The following is a 26,145-nucleotide window of genomic DNA, read 5'->3' on the forward strand; positions in this document are numbered from 1 at the left end:
TCATGAGGATGCTGTTTTGCATGTTGCTGTATTTTTTAATTATTGTAATGAGGTGTGATTGTCTATTGGTTACCCACAATACTTCTTGGGGACTCTCCCCCGGTAACTCTTGTCAACACTTGTTAATCTGACAAAAGGCTACAAATTAAGCTCTGTTAATTTAATGTTTTCTCACCGAGATCTAAATACCGAAAGAGGCCCAAAGCGCAACTGAAGTCCTTTGATTCACTGTACTTTATTTTGGTATAAATTTACATTCATTATTGTTTTCCTTTGGATGTGTAGCCCTCAATTAGTGTGATGGCTCCATTAAAGCAAGCGAGACTTCGCCTTTAATTATTACAACAAAACACCTAGTTTCAGCTTGGGGAGAGGGTCTCTATTGACATAAGCAGAGGTTATAAAATTTAATTAGCCATTCCTATCAGATTTATGGCATTCAAATTGTTCTGTGTTTCTTTCCTTTGATCCTTGCTGTACAATCCCCAAGATTTTTGTTCTGATCAAATGAGAATAAAGCTTACTGTGCAGAGAGAAGTTTTTTGTTGTGGTTTTTTTTTTTTTTTAAACCCTTTTTTCTTTCTCTCATTCTCTCTTTCCCTTCTTTTTTGCCAGGCAAGGTCAGCCAGTGTACCCAATCACGACAGGGGGTTTCCGCCACCCTTACCCAACAGCTCTGACTGTCAATGCTTCCATGTCAAGGTGAGTTCAAATACTGAGGTCCTGAATCAAGAGCAAATGTAACTCCTCCTGACACCCTCTCTAGAGGAGGGCATTCCACCTAGGAAGCGTATTTCTGAAAGCACTTCAGTTAAACAGTCAGCCTTAGTTTTTCAGTGGGGCAGAGGAGGAGAGGATGAGGGCTGCCTTCCCATTTGACGAGAAGAGTGTGTCCTAGTGCTGTCATTGGGCTTTAAGTATTTGTTTTGGAGGGAGAGGTGGAAGAGCGGGAAATCATCTTTAAAAGCAAAACTAAATGGAAAAGCTGGGAGAATGTGATGTTGAAAAAGCAAGAAGGAGAAGTTGTGCCACCTTTTGCTTTATTGGTGGCTGTCACCCAGAACAGCGCTCTGTGTGCGGGAGGGAGCAGGGTTGATCTTCAAGCAGAGTTGGGAGGAAGGTTCTTGCACTATGTTTTCCCCTACCAAAGCTCCAAACACTGATAGTCAACATAAAAGGGCCTGCCTGACCCTCTAAAGCTTTAGAAGTATATATTTCTCCCCCTCCCTACCTCCAATTAATTCCATCTAATTTTCCAGGGGCTGCTAGTTTTATTTACAAACTGGTTGGCAGCACTATGTTTAAGTAATCACTAATTGGTCCTAATGATAGTTTTATTTTCTGTTCATCTGATTTTCAGTCTGGTTAATTAAATCGGTGGAGGTTTAGACTTTCCTGATGGGCTGAAACAGCTAATCCATTTTGATGATGGCACATAATTAAATTAGCATGCATTACATAGCAAGGTTCCACGTCTCTTCCCTGCTCTGTCCCTTCCTCTCCATCTCTACAGTTTAATATGTGAAGGTTGGTGTATAGAGGATTTAAGGAGGAAAAGATTGCGAGGGGGAAACACACCTCATTGAGGAATGGAAACCTGTAACTAGAGCTCGTGAGTGACTGGGTACGGAAATAGTGTGTAATGTGCTTTAGATAAGTAGAGTAAAAGCAAAAAAATGAAAATTTACCCATGTTGCTACAGCAAATAGAGAGACAACTGGAAAATCAACTTTAAAAAAATTTTTAATAGAGCCAGCACAAGGGAGAAAAAATATTGGGCTGGGGAGAGCGCTGCAAATTTAAACAATGGTTCCCTCCCTCCATTTAATCTTTTTAAATATCTATAAAAGACTTGCAGGCATGGTGTGAGTCAAAGTAGAGCTTGATTTAGTTTAATTATTATTAGAGAGGCTAGTCATTTGAGGGAGGGGGGAGATGTGGGAGGGGGGAGGCTATATTCCCAAGACAGACTTTATGAAAGGTATCTAGTTAAAAAGAGTACACAGCAAATTAAATACATTATTGTGGTAATGGGACGACAGAAGTAGAGGTCTATTATACTTATGGCAGTTATAGGAAATGTAGGCTCCTTGCCCTGTTCTAGCACATCCTTTGATATTCATTCCATTCAGCAGCAGGGCCAGGACTTCTCAGAATTAAGTGATGGGTCATTATACTTTAAACACCGTGGAGAAGCCTAGATTGGCAATTAAACAGCACTTGCTGACACTCGCTTGTGCCACCCTGTGACCCCCTTTAGATTGAGTTGTTGGAGCTCGGGGCCCTCAGCCTGCTAAATTGGTAGCAGGCACTTCTCCTGACGAGGGCTGGCTCTGAAATCTGCCGGCTTCAAAGGGAGCAAGATCATGTATAAACCATAATGTGGGTGCACCGTGGCTCAAAAAATAAGGCAGGAATAGATGAAATGTTACAAGTGCAAGGGGAAAATGAGAGAATAATGACAAATCTAATGCAACTCAAAGCAGAATTGTTGCACAGAAAAATGCATCCCACTGCTTGTGCATAAAATCAAGGCAGGCAGATGACATCCAGTTAACAGAAACATGTCAACAGTGAAGTAAAGTGAGAGTGAGTAAGAGAGAAGCCCCTGAGACAGCCAGGAACAAAAAATTAGTTGTCCTTAACAAGTTAAGACTCATCATTATATTCTGGCTTGGAGCCATAAAAGGAGACAGTGGTATATAATGAGCTGCTTAGAATTTTTAGGGTGTTTATTGCAATTCATGGAATACTTGTCTAGAGAAAAAAATACAGGGGGATGTCTTAGGTGAAGGTGAGGGGTGTGCATATACGCGCACAGCCTTTCTTTTTGTCTCTGACATGCGCCCGTATGCGCACACATGCTCAGGCACACACGCAGACTGATGGATGGGTTTAAGATGTTTATCCATTGTTTCAGCCCAGAAACTTCTCTCCTGGTTTCCCATACATGGGAAGACCCTCTGGGCAGACCGTGCTCTGATATGCAGTTTGACGCGTGTTTTCTCCTGCCTGCCGTATCAGCTGGAGCGCCTGAGCTCAGCCCTTGCCCTGAGTAGCCAGCGTAGTTGGGAGATGGGGCTGGCGTGCCTGGGGATGCCCACGCTTGCCTGCAGACGTGTGCTGTTCACAGCTGGCCTCTGGGCAACAGCCCCTCAGGGCCCTGTTACAAGCCTTGGGGTCGCTGTGTTGGCTCTGCCCAACTGTTGAAGCCAGGGTAAACCCCAGCCTTACCTCTCCATCCCCTTTCTTCAAAAGTAGTTCCCATCTTTGCCTGCATTATGATATAGACCTTTGGAGCATATAGTGCTTCCCAACCCTGAATATTCCCTAAGCTTAGTAATTACAGTTCATTAGTTAGAGTGTGCTTATGAATAGTTTATAAAAGGTTAATGGGTGACTAATAGTGATTTTCATAAATGGTTTAGATTATTAAGGTAGTGTCTTCAGGTTGTTTTAACCATTTACAACTCTTTTCTCTGCTCGTAGCATCGCCCCACTCACTTTGTATGCATGCAACATGCTTATAACGTCTCTTGATCCTTCATTACCCGTCTGTAATATGCTCTCAATGTAAATTGAGACAAGGTTAACTGACTGATGGGCAAACAGTGGACCCACTATGAAAAAACAACTGCTGTGAGAGGAAATCAGGAAATAATTTGACAGAATTACACCAGACAAACACTGCACAGCAGTTAAGCGGTGGCAGTGGAAAATACCTTCTGTAATTGAAATTTCAGGGGAAATTCACTTTTGCTGAATGTAATTACTGAAGTTGGAGTGTAGCCAGGAACTTAAAAATTAACACCCTCCCTCCACTCATATTGCTGTGTGAGTGAATGGGTACATGGAAATAAATAGGCACTTGGACTTTGGGCTGAACCCCCACCCAGCCCACTGAAGTCCATAGGATTGTGTGAGTGACTTTGGGTGCTGGAGCATGATTTTATAGCCCCAAACATAGGAAGGTGTGTGTAAGTCCAATAGGCAGCCTTGTGTCTTGGAGAGGGAGAGAGATTCAATGTGAAATAATGAATGGTCATTGGTAACGAACACACAACTTCCTTGGGGAAACTGCCGTCACAAAAATAACTGCTGAGCTGCAGCTGCCTGTTGTTGAAGGCTGCCATGTCTCTGAGGTTTAGAGCTCAGTGTGTAAAATCTCATGCCAGCTGAAGTCAGTGGAGGCTTCGCCATCCTCCAGGCTTTCACACAACATGCGTACCTGGGCTTATCCTCCTCTGCTGCCCTTCCTTCCCAGTTGATCACTCTCCCATGTGCAAATGCTCACTCTCTTTCTCCTGAATGGTAATTGGGAAAACATTTTTCCCATAATTAGAGGGGGAAATTAAATTTTTTTTAAAGATTTTCTTCACTCTCCTCCATTTTTTATTAGCTGGAGGTACTTAAATCTTCATCAAAAATAAATAAAATAAACCCTTGTCTTTTGTTGAATTTGTTTCCCTTGAAGATCCTGGCCATACAAGAACCCACCATGTAGGCAGAGTTCATTTTTCAGTGTGTTTAATTTTTGACCAGATCCTTACTTGAGAAGCTGGTCCTTGACCCAGTTGTCATGGCCACATCATGGGGTCCTCTTCAGAAGCTTAACAAACACCATCTTTTGTCCCCATTAACTCCAGCTGTCATCAGTCTTTTGTGATATTTGGGAGCCCTTCTTCTGTGATGTGTCTAACCTTATTCAGGTCCACTCTCATACCCTTCTGTCCTTGTGCTACCACTGCACTCAGCTCTTCTTCCTTGCTGGTACATGCCCACTGCCGTTCCCACTGTGTCCTCAAACAAGCTCAGCTCTTCCTGCCTGCTCTCTGAAGGCAGGCGTTTCGTCTCCATCTTCATCCTTCGTTGTCCCATTGTCACTGGCTCTCGTTCCATCTTGAACCCTAGCCCCAGTAGCATAGTCCTCTCTTCAACTCTGGGTCTTGCCTAGGACAGGCAGTCATTTGATAGGATCTGTGTCAACTCTTTATCACTATGCTTATACCACTTTCAGCAAGGTCAGGATTTTGCCGTGGGTTTTATTTTTGCCTATGTTTATAAGTTATTTTTTTTTAAAAAAAGCTCTTACTGTCAGTTTTTATTGTTTGCATTGTGCTATGGCTGAAGGCCCCAGGCACCCTGTGAACAAACTTCGAAGTAAGTCCAATCAAAATACACACACACACAAAAAATAGAGAGAGTGAGAGCAGGAGAAAACAATACAAAGGCCCAAAATGCTGCTGATGGTGAGGCAATTCTGTGGCATAATGAGACCAGAACATCAGTCTACTTGCATTGTCTTGTCTTCTGAGCTACCATGCACCAAAGTATTTCCCCAAATGTGCTCTTCTCTCCTGGCTACTTTTGTCAGAGAGTAGGGAAGGCATTTTGACAATCCATGTGGAGATTACTGTCCATGGGTCTCTAGCAGAAGGAGAAATCCATGGAGGAATGACCGTTTTGCTGCCCATTCTCCTCTTCCCCTGCCATCACACCCTCCTTCTTTCCTTCTCTCTGTGCTTTGGTGAGGAGCTGCAATTCTCTACAGTTTTAACAATTTCACATTCTCCCTGTTACTCCCTGCTCTTCCCACCACTGCCTTCAAAGACAAAATGCTTCTGTTTAATAATCCTGAGTACCACCAGCTGATAGACAAAGATCCTCAGAGCTCGTAGTGGACAGTACCTCTTGTTCATGAAAGTACTACTGTGTCATCTTGTGAATGTGGGGAATGTCTAGGCAGTTTGGGGTGGGTTAAGCTCAGTAACGGAATTTATAAGAGAGGGGAAAAATAAAGAAATCGCATTATATTTCTGACACTTGTACACAGTCTACTTATCCATAGTATATCACCCCATTTTAAATCCCGTTTGATACAAAAAAATCATTGTATATTGATGACAGAAGAAATAATCCTTTATCTCATTGCATGTTCCATATTCTCAGGGTACATTATTTGGACAAAAATGGTTCAAAATCTGGGATGGGAGTAGGGATTTGCAGTGATAAAAAACCTTGTCATTTGCTATAATCACTTTAGCCTTGGATTTTTGGGGAAGTTATTTTTGAACTAAAATTTTAGGCTAGATTGCATTCCCTGTTGACTTCAGTGGGTTTTTTCTAAGGGAAAGGCAGTCAGTCATAGCGTGCTTTCCTCACTCACTGCAAAACCTTTCTGAGACTGTTGAGAAATAATGATAAGAAGTCAGTCCTGCTTTCGAGAAGTTTGTTCATTTCGGTTAAAAAGTAAAAAGTCTGAATGATTGTGCCATGTTCGTGCTGTGGCCCTGACCAAGCAATTCGATTCATGCAAAAGGATTGCACATCCCTCTGAATCCATTTGCAGGACCGGGGCCTGTCCATGTATATGACCATAAAACCATAAAGCTGACAACATTTTTTCTCTTTAGAAAGGTTAGACTGTTAATTTGCATGAATTTAAGCCTTCCTAGGTTATCTCAATGGGTCAAAATTGATTTAATTTCACAATCTCCCCTCCTACTGTTAAAGTAACGTGGCTGAGAGATTTATTAGACACAAATAAATATTTTCTTTTGCTCCATCAACAAAATGTAGCTAATGAGGCATCTATAAGGATTATCAAAAATGCATCTGGATTGTGTTGGCATTAATATTTTATTTTGCTGTCAATACGCAACAAAAGATGTCATCCCAAATTCGCAACATGATTCAGAACTATAAAAATTGATTCCTTGGTTGCCACAGATAATTTCTTAGCAAAGAAATGGACTGGTGGATTTTCTTGCAGGTAGCAGAAATTCCACTTTCATCCAAGTTCATCCAGTTGAATTTGCCTTTTGTTAAAGATGTTAAAAATCATGATGTCTCATGTCAGTAATGATAATGAAGGGGAAGATTGGCTTTAATGACATTAGAAGAGTCATTATGTTTAATTTATTGCTAATTAATGCTGCCAGCTTTCATATGCTTTGTCTAGCTGTCATGTGCTTGTTATATGCCTTTTTTTTTTAATGTGTGTACACATCCCTCCCCATTCATTCATTTTTATTCTGACGATTTACACAGCTTTCTCTCCTCTAGGTTTCCTCCACACATGGTCCCGCCACACCATAGTTTACATACAACTGGAATCCCTCATCCGGCCATAGTCACACCAACAGTCAAACAGGAATCTTCCCAGAGCGACGTCGGCTCACTCCATAGCTCGTAAGTTGTTACTTCCTGTCTCTTGTTATTAGAACACCCAAAGCATCACCTGTGCATGTGTGGCTTTTAAAAGGGCTTGGATTTGTAGGAATGTTTTTGCTGTGAAATATTTTTAAATTGCTTTTTCTCTTCTGTTCAAATTGATTTGAACATGGTTTAACTACCAAAGTGTGTCAAAATAATGGTAATAGTCTTTCAGTCATTCTGTGACATAGACAAGTAGTTATTAATTTCACCCATTTTAACAAGGAAGTGGAATTTTCTTGATCAAGATTCAAGCTTCTTGACTAGTTTCCCTGTTACTCAGTTCCCGGTTTGAAGCCATGAGATACCGGATACACAACAGCAGACAAGAAATCAGAGCATAAATGGCTTGTTCAAAGCTGCAGAGAGAGCTGGTATCAAGTTTAGGTTTGAACCAAGGAGAGCCCTCATCTGCCTCTGCCCTTAGTGCTTCTGGAGCTTCTTGCCTTTCATTTCATGGGTGAAGCAGAAAGACAGCATTTCATTGCCCAGTGATGATGGGGTGTAATTATTTCCTCTACCGTCATGCTCACAAGCCCTCCCCATAAACCCATTTTCCTGAGTGCCCATGTCCTTCTGAGGTTCTTCTAGGGGCTTAGAGAGTACTTGGTGATATTGTGTAAATATGAGATAGATAGGTTTTCTTATAATGCTCTTAAAATGAAGATGATTAAGGGAGTGGAACATCTCCCTTATGAGGAGAGGCTGAGGGAGCTGGGTCTCTTTAGCTTAGAGAAGAGGAGACTGAGGGGTGACCTCATTAATGTTTATAAATATGTAAAGGACAAGTGTCAAGAGGATGGAGCCAGGCTCTTCTCAGTGACATCCCTTGACAGGACAAGGGGCAATGGGTGCAAGCTGGAGCACAGGAGGTTCCACTTAAATTTGAGGAAAAACTTCTTTACGGTGAGGGTGACTGAACACTGGAACAGGCTGCCCAGAGAGGTTGTGGAGTCTCGTTCTCTGGAGACATTCAAAACCCGCCTGGACGCGTTCCTGTGTGATATGGTCTAGGCAATCCTGCCCCGGCAGGGGGGATTGGACTAGATGATCTTTCGAGGTCCCTTCCAATCCCTAACATTCTGTGATTCTGTGATTCTGTGAAAACTGTTCTCATACAGCAGCCAGGGTGAAGGCCCTAGAGAACCTTCTCGTCCTCTTTCTAGAGACTAATTTCTGAGGATTAATGCTAGAGGGATTGAGGGGATTAATTTAATAATTTCACAAGAGTTCTCACTGTGAGGTTTATGTCTGTTGTATCTTCACCCTTCAGAAAACATCAGGACTCCAAAAAAGAAGAAGAGAAAAAGAAGCCACACATAAAGAAACCTCTTAATGCATTTATGTTGTATATGAAGGAAATGAGAGCAAAAGTTGTAGCAGAATGCACATTGAAAGAGAGCGCAGCCATCAACCAAATCCTCGGTCGAAGGGTAGGTAACAAGTACAAGCAGGGACTGAAACTCAGTAGGATTCACCCTGCTTGCAGAGAAAGGGAGTTGCATCCTTCTGAATCACTGTGTTTTCCTGATCTTTTGATAATGGATAGGGAAGTAACTAAACCAAAGGCCTTCTTTTGGTTTTTGTTTTTGCAGACACTTTTTGCCAGTGGAGTCATTCACAAGGAGCGGGGGGAGTTAATTAATAGCAGTGTTATTTCAATGTTATTTCCATCACTTGGAGATGGACAAAATCTCAAATTTCTAATTTTGTCCTAGAAACAGGCAGAAAAATAAATGGGGAAAGAAAAAGCCTTTGGGAAGTACAGAACCAGTATCAGCACCTGTGAGAGCCGGGAGAGGAGAGGGGGTGCCAGTGGGGCAGGGAGGGGGAGACCTTCTCTAAATCTGTAACTGATCTGGCTCACGAGAAGTGGTTCAGCCTCTGGACTCTCTCACCTGCTCTTTCTTTTTATTTAGTTTTCTTAATTCTCCTTTCTCATCAGGTGATGAAGGGGCTGAGTGAACCTAAATTATAAATTGTGACTGGGTTGAGTTTAGTGGAGTTATTATCTGGATTTATAAATAACATATGAATGGCAGCTTGCCAGATCATCTGTTTTTATCTCCTTTTTTATGAAAATGAACTCTTGCTGTATTTATATATAAATAATATACTCTGCTGTTAACGTGCTTAAAAAAAAAAACTTGTGCTTTTTATTTTGTCTTTTTCTCTTTTCTTCACCTCAGTGGCACGCGTTATCCAGAGAAGAACAAGCAAAATACTATGAACTAGCAAGAAAGGAGCGACAGCTTCATATGCAGCTGTACCCGGGCTGGTCCGCACGGGATAACTATGTAGGTTCCTATGTAGGTGGAAATTTTTTTAGTAGTAGAGCTTGTAGAAATGTATATGTGACCTGCTGAACTACGACCACACATTGCACACAAGCACTACTTGGAAAGCGTGCCTCAGGATCCCAATCTGGTAACAACAACGGACGCTTCCCTCTTCGATACTAAAACTATTGGAGATAATTCTCAGCCCTCCACTTGGAAGAGGCTTCCTGGCTGGGACTAGTAAAAGGTTAGAATTGGGGCATGACAGTAGAGCTCTGTGAAGAAACTCTTGCCTTCACTTTTACCAGCGTCTGGAAAGGCTGTTTGGCTTGCTGGTCATTCTAAATTTCGTTTTTTAAAACAAGATTAAAAATTCCCCTAGTATGGCTCCTCTCCTTTTCACCAAAAAGATGAATAATTAGTGTCTTGTGCTTATCTGTGTGAGAGTATAGTGGAAAGTGGAAGAATGAGTTATCCTAGCTTCAGAGAAGGACTGACAAAACCAAAAGCGTAACTTGTTTGAAAGTCTTACTCTCAAGTGGGGTTAAATGAATTATTCCACGCTCTACTGTTGTATATTTCAAGTATGTTTTGCTTTTTCATGGCCATGTTATCTTCCTCCCCCGCCCTCCTCATTTTTTAAAAAGTGTTTTGGAGTTTGTGATCAGTTCATGGAGTGTTTTTAAGATTGATTCCCCCTTCCGCCTTTCAGAAAGCCTGTTTTATAGCTAAAAGTGGTAAAATTTTGTGTCTGTTAAAAACATAAGGCCAGCATTGTAACCACTTACTAGTAGTATAAAACACCTTCTTCCATGAAGGGTAAGCGATGCATCTGATAGTAAGTGTTTGCAAGCCTAAACACAGAAATTCTTGACATATTTGAGGATTGGTGGGAGCTCTAAACCCTCTTTAATAGGGTTATAGCAGCATCTTGATTATTTTTTTAAATTTAAATAAAAATCACCTAAAACTTTCAAGGTCTCTAACTCTGGGATAAACCGTGCCTCCTACCTTCCAGGCAGACTCCCCTGCAGGTTTGGGACCAGCAGCTGTAAGACTGATGTCAGTTATGTATAGTGTTACACATTTTGTTTTTGTTGAAGTCTGTCTCTTCCATCATCACTGCCTATTTTACTGTAAATATCCTGTTTTACCCTAAATCACATAAACTGTGTCCTTTGTATATAGCAATGTTTACCTCTATGAGAATCTGTGCTTTTATGTGTGCGGTATGTATGCCAGTTCAGAGTCTGCAGCGAAGCCTAGAGCAGCAGCTGCTCTCTGCGCTCTTCCACCATTTCAGCAGTGGAGAATGCACACGCTCACTTATTTAGCAACGTGTACTTAAGGACATTTTTTTCAAATCCTTCTGTTCTTGATCATCTTTTCATTCCATTGGGCCTCCTTTGTTCGCCATTGCAGGTGTAGCTGTGCACGCTTCTCGGAGGAGACCTCGTTAAGCCCAATGAGGCACTGCTCCTGCTTAAACACATTTTCCCTTTCTTTTTGGCATAGTCTGGCCTGAAACCTGTAAAACCATAGGCTTGAGGTAGTTCCTCGGCACTGTGCAGTATCATCGTCTTGGGTGTTCAAAAGGGAGTACAGGCTCGACTGAGGTTTCGGGAATGCTCATTCTGCACAGTGACTGTGCCACTGACAGATGGGCATGTACAAAGCCTTCAGTGTTGAGGACCTTTTACTTTTGTCCTCACCGTGTGAGCACTGAGAAACCCTTTCTTCTCAGGCTATAAAGGACAGGATAAGAAAGCCGGCGCTTTGCCAGCAGCTTGATGCTGTACCCCCAAGTGACCTTCAGGGGGAACCTTCCTGCCTGAGGAGAGCGTGGTACCTTTACATCACACAGTTGCATCATGCGCAGGATTTATTTATTTCTCCTCTCCTGGTCCATTCAGAGGTCTCCAAGTTCCCCTTCTCCCTCAGCGTTTCATAGGGTCTCGAGCCCTTCACACGTCTAGAAGGGGAGCACATCTGGGCTGCTTGACATGGTTAAATTGTTAGGCATCTCACATCAGGCACAAGGAAGAGGCCAGCTGTAGCCCAGGTCTTCAGAAATAGGAGCAGTACATCAAGAAATGCAGCTTTCAGGTTGCTCTTAGATAAGAGAAGAGGATTCAGGGAATCCCTCATGGCTTGTTGGTCTCACAAGGCACCTTTGCTCTTCCTGAGATCTAATAAGATGTTAAGCAGTGCTGAGTGCTGGACTCAGAAGTATGTAAGGGTCTAGTCGCCTTGCCTGCCGCTTGTCTAGAAAATTAGTACCAAAGAACTCTGCAGTGCTGTCAAAACTCATGTTGGTTTGGCTCTGTAGAGGGACCTACCAAAACGGTTAGCAAGTATTTACATCCACCTTTACTTGCAGCCTAAGAATTTGTGTAGTACGATGACAGAAAACGTTACAGACCATCTACTCAAGTCTTAGGAGCACAATTGGAGGGAAAGGCAAAACAGTGTCTTCTGCAGAGCACTTGAAAAACTGCTGCCATGATTCTTTTCTTAAGTCCATGTATTAATTTAGCTGTGCAATCTTCTCGTAGCACAGAAATTGAATGAGGAAGCTGGGTGATTCTTCTCCCTATTTCCTTTGAAAAGGGTGTCAAAGAAGTTAGTGTGACATCTGTTAGTTCTTAGGAACAGTTTTCAAAGCTTTGTTGAAAAGGAACCAGAAATTCCTGGTCCCTGGCTGACGTTCCTGTATATTAGCCATTTTTTACAGATTGTTCCCTGAAGGGGTTATAGTACTTTAATACCTGGCTTGAAGAGTTTGTAAAGGGCAGGTGACTCTTGACCTCTGTTTTGGCTGGCCCTTGTGTGAAGAAGTTACAAGGTCTCAGATTGGAATAGCCCTTGAATTTCCAAATGTACTTCAAAAATTAAGCAAATGTTCCACAAGATGCAGTCTGTTAATTATGCAAGTGGCCTCCTTGAGATTAAATAAAAATCAGGCTTGTGGTCCTGAGGCAGTTGTCTAGTTCTGGTTACATTGTTGTAAACCTGGAAAAAATTCACTGACTTTCACAGAGTTACTGTCAATCTAGATCAATATAGATGGAGCAGTCTGAGCCTCTTGTGTCTTTATGTGTTATGTGGACCATGTTTTTCCCTATTTAATTCTCAGGGAGCTTTAGGAGCAATGCTTGTCTATCTTGTCTGCCTGTCTTCTTAGACTGATGGCTGCTGTAGCAATTGACTCAGAGCAACAAGTTTCCATATCCCCAAAATGACCCTCAGAGGTGTTGAAGGTGATTTCTCAGCAGCATCCAAGCTACAGGATTACGTCCATGTAGTTTAAAAATCCTTTAAAATTGATGGTGCACGCAGCTTTTTCCGTCACCAGAAGGCTCTCATGAACAACATAGTGCTTGTTGCAGCCTGGACAGCAGGGTGGCAGTTTACAACCCTGAGCAAGAAAGGGGGAATGAGTACAGAAGCCCTGTGCCAGAAAGCCAGCTCTTGGGGTGGAAAAACATAACAACAAATCCAAATCTAACATTCATGTTGGGGGAATTTTTTACCGATACATTCCAGGGAACGTATCATAGTGAGCATCCCAGATGCTATAGTGGATGTCCCAAGCAGAAGCCCAATCTTAACCTTTTAGCTGGAAGCCAGACCAACTTACTGAGAAAGATGTCCACCATGTAGGAAAACTACTTGGCTTCCCCACAGATATGGCCAGCTCTTCAAAAGCGCTGTGAGACTCCTTCTTCCAAGACATGTTTGTTCCCTTTTGACCACCAGGAACTGCTGGCCTGGTGACTTTTCACCAACTTCTCTTAGTACCACATCTTCAAAAGCAAGGATCTCCATGCTGTTCATAGTTGACATTGCTGGCCCAAAAGTCATTGCTTTTAGCATCTGGGGAGCTGTGAAAGTGAAATGACTGTTCCCTTGCACTCGCCTTTTTGTGCTGCTCTGCAAACCCTCTGCAAACCCTGCAGCTCAGTGTTAGAAACGTCTTCTTAGAAAATCGCTTTTCTCTTTTGAGCCATGCTTAGTACTTTATAACTCTTCTCTTGGAAAATGATCATTGGGTTTCCACAGAAGTCAGGCTCCTGGTCATGTCCTCTCCCACACTGCTGGAGGGAAATAGAGAAAGGGTCTTTCTCCCTTTAGTCAGAAACTCTAACAAATTGCATCATCTTGTGGGACAGTACTTGGGAAAGGGACACAGTTTAGCAAAACAATACTGGTGATTTTTTCTTGTGATAATGCAAAATGTGGGAAGGGTCTCAGTTATATCTGGATTTTTACCTCTTCCTGGCTTTGCTTTGTAAGTCGTCAGTGCACTTATAAACCTGCAGGTTACATTTTGCTCATTACTGTGGCTTCCTCGTCTGCATTAACGGTCGGTTTTGGGTGCTGGGGAACTTCAGGGGCTCAATCTGACCTCACTCATGGACTCTCCCACCTTGAATATCCACTGTTGCCCCTTCTTCCCCTCCCCACCCCACAGAAACGTGACCAGGAATGATTTTTTTGAAGCAAGAGCATACAAGTGTCAATGTTTCTGTGATGATAATCTTATCTGTAAAGAAGCGTCTTGCAAGTCATTCTGCCCCCTCCCCAGCTGCTTATGGCTTTGGTGGGTGCTAGCATTAGGAGGGGCTGCAGCAAGGCTGTCCAAAAAGGCACAGGGCTGGCAGGCAGAGCCATCCCCAGGGTGTGAGCATCCTCTCTGTGGCCCCCAAGCCTCCCTGCGGTGGGAGCTAGCCGGCACTGTGCTTCGGTGTCCTCCCCAGGGAGCTTCCCACACTGTCCGCAGCCCCATTGCTCAGTGCTGTCTTGCAAGGAGACATGTTTTGGGGGTTTTTTAATCCTTCTCATTTGTGTATGTTTCCTGCAGGGAAAGAAGAAGAAGAGGAAAAGGGATAAGCAGCCAGGAGAGACCAATGGTAAGTAAAAATAAATCTTAATTCTCTTGCTTAGTGGAAGTGTGGCAATCCTGGTATGACGCTCCTAGGTACGGGGGAGGTGGGTACGAGTCTCCTGGCCTCACGGGGAGCCAGCCCCTATACTAGACAGCCTTTTTTTTTTAATCCACTCTAATTATTTACACGTTATTGCCCTTCTAAAACTAGTAACCAAGCCATTGCATGTAAGAGCCTCTTGTGACGTTAGCTGAATTTGTACGTAGCAATTTCAGAGCCTTTGGCTGCAGAGCCATAGTTGTAATGCCTATGCCATCGTTTATAAAGTTGTCCGCTTATTTTGCGCATATGTGTGTGCGTGTACGTACGTATGTATGTGTTTGGTATTAATTTGGGCTGTACCTGTATGTTCTGATGCATGCCTTACAGTGGTAAATCGCACCCATTTTAAATTAAGGAGGTTTGCCATTCTATATAGGAAATTAGAAATACTGCATAGGCAATCTCATAGTCAATTTTGAAGCCCTGACTTAGTTTTTTTGAAGCCTTTGTATAATTTGTTCTTTTTTTTCAGAACACAGCGAATGTTTCCTAAATCCTTGCCTTTCACTTCCTCCGATTACAGGTGCTAACGTCATTTTGAGTCATTTAAAATAGTTTATAAACTGCTTTTTAATTTTTTTTTCCTGCCATTATAGATTTTAACATTAAACACTTATGACATTAAGAAAAAAATACCATCCACACGTTTTGATAGTATTTATTATCTATATATCTTTATATCTATTATATGTTTGATAGTATTTTTAATTTTGTTTTTTGTTTTTGTAACAATTGCTATTAAAACAGTAATACAGTAAAAATAACGCAAAAGTTGTACTAACTGTGCAAATTGAATATGCAGTATTTCTTTAAAGAGACTGATAAAGAACGGAAGCAAGTCAGTAATGAACCTCCTTAATCTAATGGCATTTTTCATGGCTCCCACTAAGTCTTCTCACATTAGCATGCATATGCATTTTTTTATTATTATTTTAGTTTTGGATTTATTTTTTTTTTCCCTTTCTGCTCAAGCCTATTCATTGCAATTCACTAGCTCTACTAACTCAGCACCTTGCCATGCTTTACATTTTTTTTTCCTGGCTGATACTAACATGCTCATTCCGCAATCTGCTTATTCTTATCCATTCTTTTAAATACAAATTAATAAAAACAAATAAATTGAATGTTATTCCAAAAGCTGCATTATCCCAGGAGATATAATTTCCTTTTTTTTTTCTCTTATTTTTATTTTATATCTGAGTTGAAGAAAAAAGCATGTTCAGGATCTAACTTCCATACTCAGCTTCTTTTCTTCCTTTTTTCCCCCCTCTCAAAAAAGAGAATAAAAAAACCCAGCCCAAATAAATCTTGCCTGAAACATCCTGCTAGACCAGCCACAATGACTTTCCTCTACCTGCTCTTTTAAAAGGGAAAGAAACAGTCCTTTATAAAGGGATACTGCAGCTTTAATTGCAACAGCTAATCTCAAGAGTTGAATAAAAATGTGATTATCACTTTTTTTTAACTTTTAAATCAAAAGTCAATATTTTGCAATTAATAACGAGGACATTGATTTTTATTCCCTTTTTTATTTTTATTTTTTCCTTATTTTTACCTTTCTCTTTTTTCTCCCCTTTTCTCTCTTCCTCTCTCTCTCTCTACCCCCCTCTCCCCTTTTCTTTTTTTTTCCTCTCTCCCTTTTCTGCTCGCTTTTCTTGAACTCATTCAGACCTGAGCGCTCCTAAGAAATGCCGAGCGCGCTTTGGCCTTGATCAACAGAATAACTGGTGCGGCCCCTGCAGGTGTGTATAGTTTTCCCAGACTCGCTATGGCTGATTTGCAGCTGGTTTATTTGGTACTTTCCCCTTTTTTTCCTGCCTTGTTGCTTTGTAGCTCTGTGTTGTGATCTAGAAGACACAAGGGAGTGGGACACTGCCGTGAGTTATCATCTCTCTGAAAGGGTTTTGCTTTTTTTTTTTCCCATTGTTGGTCTCTTTTTTGCCTTCCTCTTTGCTGCTGCTAGCCAAAAACCCACTGTAAAACAGCATCAGCCTTAAGCCCATCTGATCTGTGGCTCAACCACGCTCCTGCCCTCCAAGCCTCCACCCAAGGAAAGTCGCTCCCAAAGCCCTTGATGACATGGCATTGAGCGCGGTACCGACACCGGACGGATGCACGGCCGTGTTGGAGAATTTTTTTGGTTTTCTTTTGGCTCATTGTGAAAGTCCTGTTTTCTTTCCTGCCCTTGGTACGAGGGGAGATTACCAAATAAAACTAAGGTGATTGAAAGCTAAACGTAGCTGTAGCTAAGATGACGCAGTCCAAATGAGCTCTATCCACCATTGTGTTGTATTTTTTGTGTTTACCTTATGCTAACAGATGCAAATACTCCAAAGAAGTGTCGGGCATTGTTCGGGCTTGACCGACAGAGTTTATGGTGCAAACCATGCAGGTATAATACTACCCATTAGGCCTTTGGGGAAATAAAAGCAATCTGTCCTCTTAGTGCATTTGTGTGATTTTATTTTTTTAATCTTTTTTCCCCACTCCCCACCTTTCTCTCTCCCACAGCACCAATTGCTAATAATCTTGATCTTTGGAATTTCTTGCTAATTTAATGCCATTTTCTCTCTTTCCTTACCAATAACCTCTCCCTGGTGGTAGAACTGGGAACAAGAAAACTTCAAGTCCTTAAAGCTGGCAGCTTTTTGGCTTTTTTTATTATTTTTTCTGCAGATTGTCAGCAAAATGAATGTTTAGCTGGACATCTATATTTTGTCTTTCATTTGGGTCTATGTCCGCTGCCTCCAAAGGCTTTTTGAAAAGGTTCTGGGATCTGCAGCACTAGTGTTTTTCTCATGATTAGAGATGTAAAAGCCAGTGTTTACAGTTTATATTGTACTCATTTTTTTGGTGTTATCTGCAAAATGAAACAGCTACCTGTAGGCTTCTATGCCTCGGTAAGGTTTATGTAGATACCAGTTTTTTAAATTTTCTGATGTCTTCTTTTTCTGATTCCGAAAATAAATTTTTCCCTAAATTTTATCCCAACAAGTGAGCCTGAGCTCTAGACAAAACTAATTACAACTTCAGTAGGACAGTTTCCAGCATTAAAAGGAGATGAAAGACATCAGAGAGCCCAATTTTCGACAGCCCATGTTCTACTGGAGTTTAATTCCATGTATAACTCAGTACGTACTTCTTCCTTGGTGGAGGGATACCGAATAGTTCTTTTCTCATTCCTTTTTCCTTATATGATCGCATTTGGTTAAATTTGTTGTTTCTTTGTTCTGATACAAGCAGTCTTTGAATTTGGAATATTATGATGGTAGGTATTTCAACCCAAACCACACTCTGTGTGTAGTGATTCCTCTCCCACATTTTCCCCTCTTACTCATGCCAGTCCCATGTGCTCCATCTCATTTAGAATGTAGATCAGACGTCCATCGTATTTTGTGTATGCACGCAGTCTTGTTTGTGCTTAGTGTTGAGGAAAACACGGATTGAGGGTGGTGGTGTATGTCAAAATACCAGCCAAGGCACCAGAAATGGCTTCACCAGATTGCATACTGTCCCATTTGAGGCATGCTAGTACCGGGTGTTGGGGTCTTAAATGCCAGTACCAGTACGTATGTTAAACAAGCTTTGAAAGCAGCAGTTGCTTAAAGTTTAAAGGAAGAAGAGTTCAGTCCACAAGAGCTGGGTAGCCACTTTACTGTGCCAGGAGGCTCGAGTCTCTTGCTAGCTAAAGACTCGAATGCTGTGTTTAATTAGGCTTTATTCTATGGTTAGTTCACTACACACTATCAGTAGATACTTGCGTAGTCTAGAGACAGAGTATTTGAAGCATGTCAGGCTCTGTATGCCATGTACCAGAACCGGAGGCACATCATGTTTGTATTGCTTTATCTTCTCTAGCTGCTTAAGTAAACAGCATACTTTGAAAACTGCATTTTATCAGCAAGGAGACTTCTCATTGGGTCTGTACAATGCTTAGGTTACATGTGAAGCATAAACCCTCTCTTAACTTATGCCAGGTTTTGGTCAGAAATCTTTGCAGCTCATCAGAGACAACTTTCTGAGATCAGTTTTGAGAAGTGCAGTACCTTTCAGTGGTGTAGCTGATAGCTTTAGACTTTACTGATACAGAGTCAGCTACCTTTTTTTTCTTTTTTTTTTTTTTTTTTTAATGCATGGAGGCATTTTATCACTAGGTAGAGTTTAGAGCATTTCTCTCCTAGTTCTGGTCCTAACCACTTTAACATTGCATTTCCTAGCATGGTAGCTTTTTGTAGCACATCTTAGGTAGGTGCTGAAGATGTGCGGTTTGCTACTATGGTAGGAACTGAGACATCTTTGCTCACAACTTTGCAACTGAATGAACCCTTGTCATCGTCTGTGGCTTTCACTCATGGCAATTGCAGCATTATGGGTTTCCCGGTGCTGTCCTGGGGCTAGTTTGAAGGGCAGCACAAGCGGGGTCAGGTCTGTGGGTGTTTGCCAGACTGATGTAGCAGTTGACACTTTCAGAGCGGTGCACAAGTGGATAATCCTCACTAGTGCTTCTGAGGGGGAATATGTAGTATTTTTGTTCCCACTTTTAGGAGAGCAAAACAGAGGCACAAATAGTTCCTTGGTTGTTTACTTACTCCCCTTCACCAGCGTTGCCTGGTGATGTTCACTTCAGGTAAAATTCGGCTTGCAGGGTTTGGGGTTTTACCGTCTATGCGTTCTGACCCACCTAACCCGGACATGTACGTGGCCACAGATAATACATGGTGGGAGTGGCACAGGCTGGAGTAATGTCTCCCCACCTTGAGCCATCATGATTTAAGTAATTTTCAGACTAAAACTGGCCACACTGTTAAAAGAGTTTAATGTAAAACAGAAGCAGAGGAAGCAGTCTGCTCCCTTAATCCTAGTCAAAGGAAAATTACTTCAGGTAGCAGACCAGTGCGTTTAGTTTTAAAAAGGTGATTAACTCTGCAGAGTCACAGGGTCAGGCAGACCTGGTTTAAGTCTGCTTTGCCATGGGAGCTCTTGCTTTTAGGCCACAGAACTTAAATAGTATTAGGAAAATAATTTTGAATTTTTGGCATACTAGATTCAAACTGCCTCCGGTGAAATAATTAACTGCCTTGTAGGTTCGGAGCAATCCAGTTGAATGGCTTCTGGACCACCATCAATGAGGCAGGTAGAGCTTGGGTCTCTACTTGCAAATTATTTTAATGAGGGGGAGCCCTGCAGTCTCCAAATTGTGAAAACCCACCTTTCCGCACAGATATTATCAGTGAGCTTTGCCACTGGAGCTGTACAGAAGGTCCAAACGTGAACTGTGGCCCTGGTGGCGTTGCACAGCTAAGGCTAGGAAGTGGTGAGACAGAGGAGAGGGGAGGGGAGAAAGAGCAACAGAACTGTCCTTAGCCAAGAGCCAGAGGCTTCCTGTGTTGTTTGTTGATGGTAGAAGAATTAACAGGTTCTGTTTTGAGCCCACCAAATTAAGTTTTTCCTGTCTTTTAACGTTGCTCTAATAAAGCATGGTTTACAGCCTTCACTTGCTGTCTTCTATCTTTCTTTCTTTCTTTCTTTTTAACATTTAAGTTGCATGGTTGTCTTTAGTTTTTAGCATGTATTGATCTGCAGGCTAACGTGGTTAAAACTCTAATAGCCCTAACCCCTTACCTTGCCATGTGGAACATGGAGCAGAACCTGAGAGCAGAGCCTGAGTCTCTGGAGGAAGGGATGTCACAGCACTGGTCCCTCACTGAAGCTGGTGGAAAGACGGGGTGTCATGGTTGCTGTTCTCTTCCTGGCTATGGGAGAGGATGTCTTTTAACTCCAGAATCAAGCTGGTTAAATCTCCCTTGTAGTCGAGAACATCTTAGCCCCGTTGCCTAGACAGCAGACCTTGGTTTAACCCAAGTCAAACGCAGTTGCTGTACATAGAGGAGAATGTTGATGACCAGCAGTGGAGCTAGGGCACCTACAGGAGTGGGAAATGTCACCCAGTGACATTCAGCTGCTGTGCCGCGCTCGGACGCTTCCTCTGATGAAGTTGCTGAACTAGGGCGAGGTACCCACTGGAGAGGGGGGGAGAGCAACCTACTCCTTCATGTTGGTAGCTTTGCGCAGCTTAGCTGAGTCTCCAAAGTTTTTGTGGCACAGCTGCTCTGGAGACAGACTTTGTCATGTGCCTCGGGCTGTGTAACAGTGGTTCAGCACTTCCCATGGAAAGTGTGCTCGTGAATAGGAGGGCTGGAGAGCCATTGTTATTAGGGTCAAGGTGGCCACTGAACATCATTCTGCCAGATGCTGTGGTTGTTTGCCTTGTTATTTCTGTCCTGCTGCTAGAATTGTCCTGCATATACTTGGCAAGAGAGATGGTGTGGAACTTTCATCTGTTTTCATTGCTCCTTTACATTATTAAGTGGACAGAGGGAGGAGAAAAGATCTCTGTCGGGTTACTTATTTATTTGAAGATGAGTGGCTCTTCCGAGACTCTCATATTCCCTGGTATGAAATACGCTCCATGTTGCTCCTCACCTTTGTACCTGTCGTCGTGCTCTTCACCTCCTGAAACTGGATCCCGCTCTGGAGTTACATGGGTGGCCTCTCAGAGCAAAATTCCCCAAAACTCAGAAGAGCAGCTTCCCAAATCTACCACTCTCCCTTAAAACAAAAAGTAAAACTGAGTCAATTTAAAGCCACAACCTGCAGGCCATACAACCAGTTATTCTTGTTATTTTGGATCATGCTCTGTTTATCCTGTTCTTTTCCTGGTTTTTCTTCTGTTTGCTTTGTTTGTTCGTTTTGTTTTTATTTCCCCCCTCTCTCTCATTCTCTCTATGATATATCCCTCCTGCCTGACTCTGACGTTTCTGGATTTGGTGTGGTTCTTAACAGAGGAGAAAGACATGAGCAGTAGTTTGCAGCCGTCCTTGCCTCACAAGGGCAGTGCATCGTAAGACATGACAGGTGACGCAGGTGTAGAGATAGCCCCGTTGAGTTGGACAGCGTTATGGGACATCTTGAGATACCATCAGCTATCCAGAGCTTTTATTTTATAAGGATTAAATTTTTTTTTTTCCCCTGGAGGAAAGTTGAGTTTGTAGGTTAGCACAGTGGGCTCCAAGAACATCTTCTCTGATTTTCTGATTATTAAAATGACTAAGGAAAGGAGGCGGCCTGAAGAGAAGGGGGACGAAGAGACAATTGGCAAATCCTTTCCAAATCATTTAGCTGAGGGGAGATTCCCGAGCGGGCTTGGTGCTGAGGACACCCCACCAGACCCCGAGGACGGTGTGTGGGGCTGGGGTGCCGCCCACGCAGAGCGCAGAGTAGCTGATTGACAGCTCTTTGCTTTAGATAACTGTCTCCATCAGCGTCTCTGCCCTTTATTCACAGATAACTCTCTCCCTGTTTCTAGGAGAAAAAAAAAGTGCGTTCGCTACATACAAGGTGAAGGCAGCTGCGTCAGCCCACCCTCTTCAGATGGAAGCTTACTAGACTCTCCTCCGTCCTCCCCCGCCATGCTCGCCTCCCCCTCCAGAGACTCGAAACCACAGACTGAACAAACGCAACCCCTCTCGCTCTCGTTGAAGCCCGACCCGCTGGCGCACCTGGTCATGATGCCGCCGCCATCCTCGCTCGTCCTCGCCGAGAGCGCTGCGAGCAAGCCCGGCGCCCTGCCTGCCGCCAGCTGCCCCAACGGGGCCCTGGACCACCCGCCGGCCGCCCTTCCGCCGGCCGCCGCCGCATCCCTAGCACAGCCCTCGACGTCCTCCTTGCATTCCCACAGCTCGGTGGCGGCGACACAGCCCCAGCCGCTCTCCCTTGTAACCAAGTCCTTAGAATAGCTTTAGCCTTGTTAGCCCTTTCGGTTTCCTTTGGGGGGATTGAATTCTATTGGGATTTGGGGTTGGGTTGGTTTTTTTTTTCCTTTAATTTTTTTTTCCTCCTCCTCGTCGTCCGCTGTTCGTCGTCGTTTCTCGGTTTCGTTTTTAATTCGTGCCATGTGGCTACATTAGTTGATGTTTTATCGAGTTCATTGGTCAATATTTGACCCATTCTTATTTCAATTTCTCCTTTTTAAATATGTAGATGAGAAAAGCCTCATGATTCTGCCAAAATTTTTATCAACAGCTGTTTAAAGTCTTTGTAGCGTTTAAAAAATATATATATATACATAATTGTTATGTAGTTCCAATAGCTTAGTTTTAAAGACTGATTTTAAAAATTAAAAAAAAAAAAGCAGCAATTTTGAAGCAGCCCTTGCCGGAGGCTTTGGTTCTTTATTATTTGTATTAAATACGAGCTTGCGAACCAATCATTTTACATCTGGTTTTTAAACCTTTAAGGGCACAACAGATGCGGTGCCGCTACTACTTCTTTTTTTTTTCTTCCTCGTGTGAAACAACCTTTGTTGTGATGTTACTTGTTATTGTTTAAATGTACAGAAACAAAGGGTTAAAAAAATGTGTTAATATACCTTGTTCCATGGTGTTGTTCTTTTTGGGGGAGGGAACGCTACTCAACAATTAAAAGTATCACAACGCTATTGGACCAGTAGTATTTATTGCTTTAGAAATTGCTTGTTGTATCTGTATGTTGTCCCTTTTTAAATGTTTTTTTCCTCTTTTTTTTCTTGAAACATTGTATAAAGTTTTTTTTTCCCTTAGTGTAAGCATCTTATATATAACAACTCATTTGTACAAGGTTTTTAAGTTTATATATAAATGTGTATATATATATTTTTTCCGGGACTTTTGTTTTTGATTTCCTTTCGTGTTTTTTTTTTTTTTTTTTTTTTTTTTGCTATATGAAACACAGTTGCCACCAAATGGACATTCGCAGATGCATTTTTTCAAGGATCAAATGTAAAAAAAAAAAATTACTTTAAAAGCCATTACACACAAAAAGACTTGAAAATTTAGCAAGGGAATTTTTAGCAACGCTGTTTGAAAAATAGCAAGGTCCAAGTGTCTCCCGTTCAGAACTGCAGCTGAATCCCCTGCGACATTAGGACTGTAGGCTGTGTGCGAAATTCTTATGTGCCAAAATTCTCAGTGACTTTTAACTTTCTCCCGACAACTTTATTATTTTTTTTTTAATGCTGTAATTTTTTTGTTCATCATGTTTTGCTGTGATGTTACATAGGTAGATATGTATGTAGTTTTAATGTCACCTATAACAGACGTGTTTGGTAGCAGATTGTCCGGAAAGCATTTAAAATGAAGAGGTATAAACCCTTAAGGGCCAAATTCTGTATATTAGATTATTCATAAAAGGAAAATCAGACTGCCACTTTTATGTACACTTACTACATACAGGTAGGTAGCAAACTTAAAACAAAAAAAAAAAAACCTAGGCATGTTGATGTTGCAAAAAATGCTGTATAAAGCTGAAAAATTGTTCATCTGTTCATTCAGTGCCATTGTAGTTGACATGAAGCGATTGTAAAACTGTCTCAGATTTTTCTCTGGTTTATTAAGATGCTAACTATAACATTTTTTGTGAATACTTTGAATGTTTCCTAACAGTTGTGATGTTACTGTTCCGTTTTATGCTCTTATTCCGATTTTCATTTTTAATGGTTTGGAAGCCATTTTTTGTAATGAATAAATGTTCATGCTGTACAGTATCTGTAGCATGCAGTTCTGGATTAATAAAAGCAACTTAGTATGTGCAGAGAATGACTTGTCAACTCATTTATGCATTGACTGCATTTTACTCTGGCCAAAAAGATGTACAGCCCGAGGGGAAAACTTCCTCAAAATTTTTTTTTGTGAAAATCGTGGCGACTTGCAGCCAGCTCTAGTTGTGAGAAATCCTCTGTTTCCTTTGGGCTCCTGTGCTGCCGCCTCCTAAATGCATTTTGCACTTGCCCTCGCCCCGCTCAGCAAGCTTTTGCGTGAGTAGCAGTGGTTGAAAATCCTTTTTATTTAAAGCAAATGGCCCACGATTTGGCAAAACACAAATAGCACATGAACTAAAATAACGTCATCCCTGTGTGAAGTGATCCTGACTGGGGGACGGGAGACTCGGGCCGATGATACCTTTAATTTTAAAACATTTTTGCTCAACCTGGTGATCCCACAACACGGGGCTGATGCGGTATAGAGGTCACACAGAAGGGCTTAGGTAGCCCTTATTAGTCAGAGTCCTTGTGCTGGCTGTAGGGTTTATCTCCTGGATAGATTTGAGCCTGGTTTTGCATATATATTTTTTTTTTTTAATGCAGTGTGCCCTTGCAGCTCGGCCTGCTCTCAGCGCAGAGCATCCAACATCCACCAAACACTGCAATGCCTGCAGATGCTGCAAGAGTGAACTTAAACCACAAGGATTTTTGTTAAATGGTTGATTTGTTCAGGGTATTTTTTTTGAGTAGGGATTTAAGCTTTGTAATTTCCAGGAATCTCTCAGGAGTGGATGCCACCATAGCCCCAGTCGTCTTGGAAAATCTCAGCCATAGTAATTTATGCAATGGCACTCGAGGGCAATCGAATGCAAAGGTCTCCGAGGAGGCTTGTTCCCTGCCATCGTGCCAGTGTATTGCTCAGGTAACTCACTTCTCTTCTGTTGGTCTTGATAGACCCTGAAGGAAGGGTAAGTATTCTTCCTCCTCTGGGAAAACAGGTAAAGGGATTTTCTGCAGAGACCTGGGAACGGGGCCATTTCGGGAAGCCCAGCCCCGGTGCTTGGACCGTGCTCTCCCTCGCTGTGGGGTCCGGTGAAACCAAAACTGGCTGCAAAGTGGTTGTGGGCTGCAAAAGGTATTTGCTTTGTAGAGGGGCTGGGAGGTACTGGGTGAAGTACTAAATAATGTTTAAACAAAATACATAGCCCTTTAAATTGCTGCCGCGTTCTTAATGACTAGTTTACAAGCCAGAAGCCTTTTTTTGTTTCAAATGTGTTAATAAAGGATAATATACATGAGTATTGCTTCATGTTTCCTAGTAGGAGGATTAAGTCATGGTGAATATTTTACGAGGCTCCATTTATCTCCCCTAATCCAAGGCCTGCTGCTGTTTCTCTTGTGGTCTGCCACGACACTCCCCTAGACTTGAGTCTCCCCTTGTCACCCGCGACAGGCGTGTGGGCAGCACGGGTGGGACGGGACTCTGCGATGGGGAAGAGGATTTTGCTGTGAAGCCCTTGTCGAAGATGCCAAATCTTGCTGTTGTTGGTAGCCAGCAAATTGAGCGCAATGCTCAAATTCCTCTCCTGCTATTTAAAGTTTCTAGGGAATATTTTTTTTTCTTTCTCCTAAACGTTTTGACTCTTGCTAGAGCATGGCCATCCATCAGCCAGACACATGTGCTGCATCTCTGCTGGGGATAACCACTCGCTTCTAATGTAAAACATAGTGCTCCAGGGAGATCTTTGAATGCCACGATTCAAAGGAGACACCATCAAGGTATGATTCATATATTCTGCAAAATAGCATGTTCTTTGCTCGCTGCTTTATTAGCAAGCCTTTGGAAAGCACAGTCCAAAAAAACTGTTCCTGGACAAATTGGTTTTCCTTCTGTGCGTGCGGTGAGAGAGGCACGTGTTTGAAAGACAGGTTGAACGGAGCTCATGAGTGGTGGATAACTTGTGCTGGGAACTCTTGTTTGCTGTGGAAAACAATTGCATATTCCTGGGAAAGCAACCACTTGGGTTTCCTGTAGGTTGTGCGTTGGTAATGGACTTAGGCTTTCAGATTTGCCTTCAAATTT

The 26,145-nt window shown here is 42.3% G+C and overlaps 1 protein-coding gene across 16 annotated transcripts in view; it reads left to right on the forward strand.

Moving 5' to 3' along the window:
- TCF7L2 (transcription factor 7 like 2) overlaps positions 1–24,104 on the forward strand; it is a 183,300-nt gene extending 159,196 nt beyond the window's left edge. For 3 of the 16 annotated variants that reach the window (XM_068399713.1, XM_068399714.1, XM_068399723.1), the window contains 7 exons: positions 616–702; positions 7,051–7,191; positions 8,489–8,648; positions 9,405–9,512; positions 14,359–14,407; positions 16,155–16,227; positions 21,852–24,104. In XM_068399713.1, coding sequence (XP_068255814.1) covers positions 616–702; positions 7,051–7,191; positions 8,489–8,648; positions 9,405–9,512; positions 14,359–14,407; positions 16,155–16,227; positions 21,852–22,281 — 1,048 coding nt within the window. In that variant the 3' untranslated portion in view covers positions 22,282–24,104. The other 13 variants (XM_068399729.1, XM_068399730.1, XM_068399721.1 and 10 more) reach the window with 11 other exon arrangements.
- The last annotated feature ends 2,041 nt before the right edge of the window (positions 24,105–26,145 follow it).

The sequence above is a fragment of the Nyctibius grandis genome, chromosome 4, assembly GCF_013368605.1.
Source record: "Nyctibius grandis isolate bNycGra1 chromosome 4, bNycGra1.pri, whole genome shotgun sequence".
NCBI lineage: Eukaryota > Metazoa > Chordata > Aves > Nyctibiiformes > Nyctibiidae > Nyctibius > Nyctibius grandis.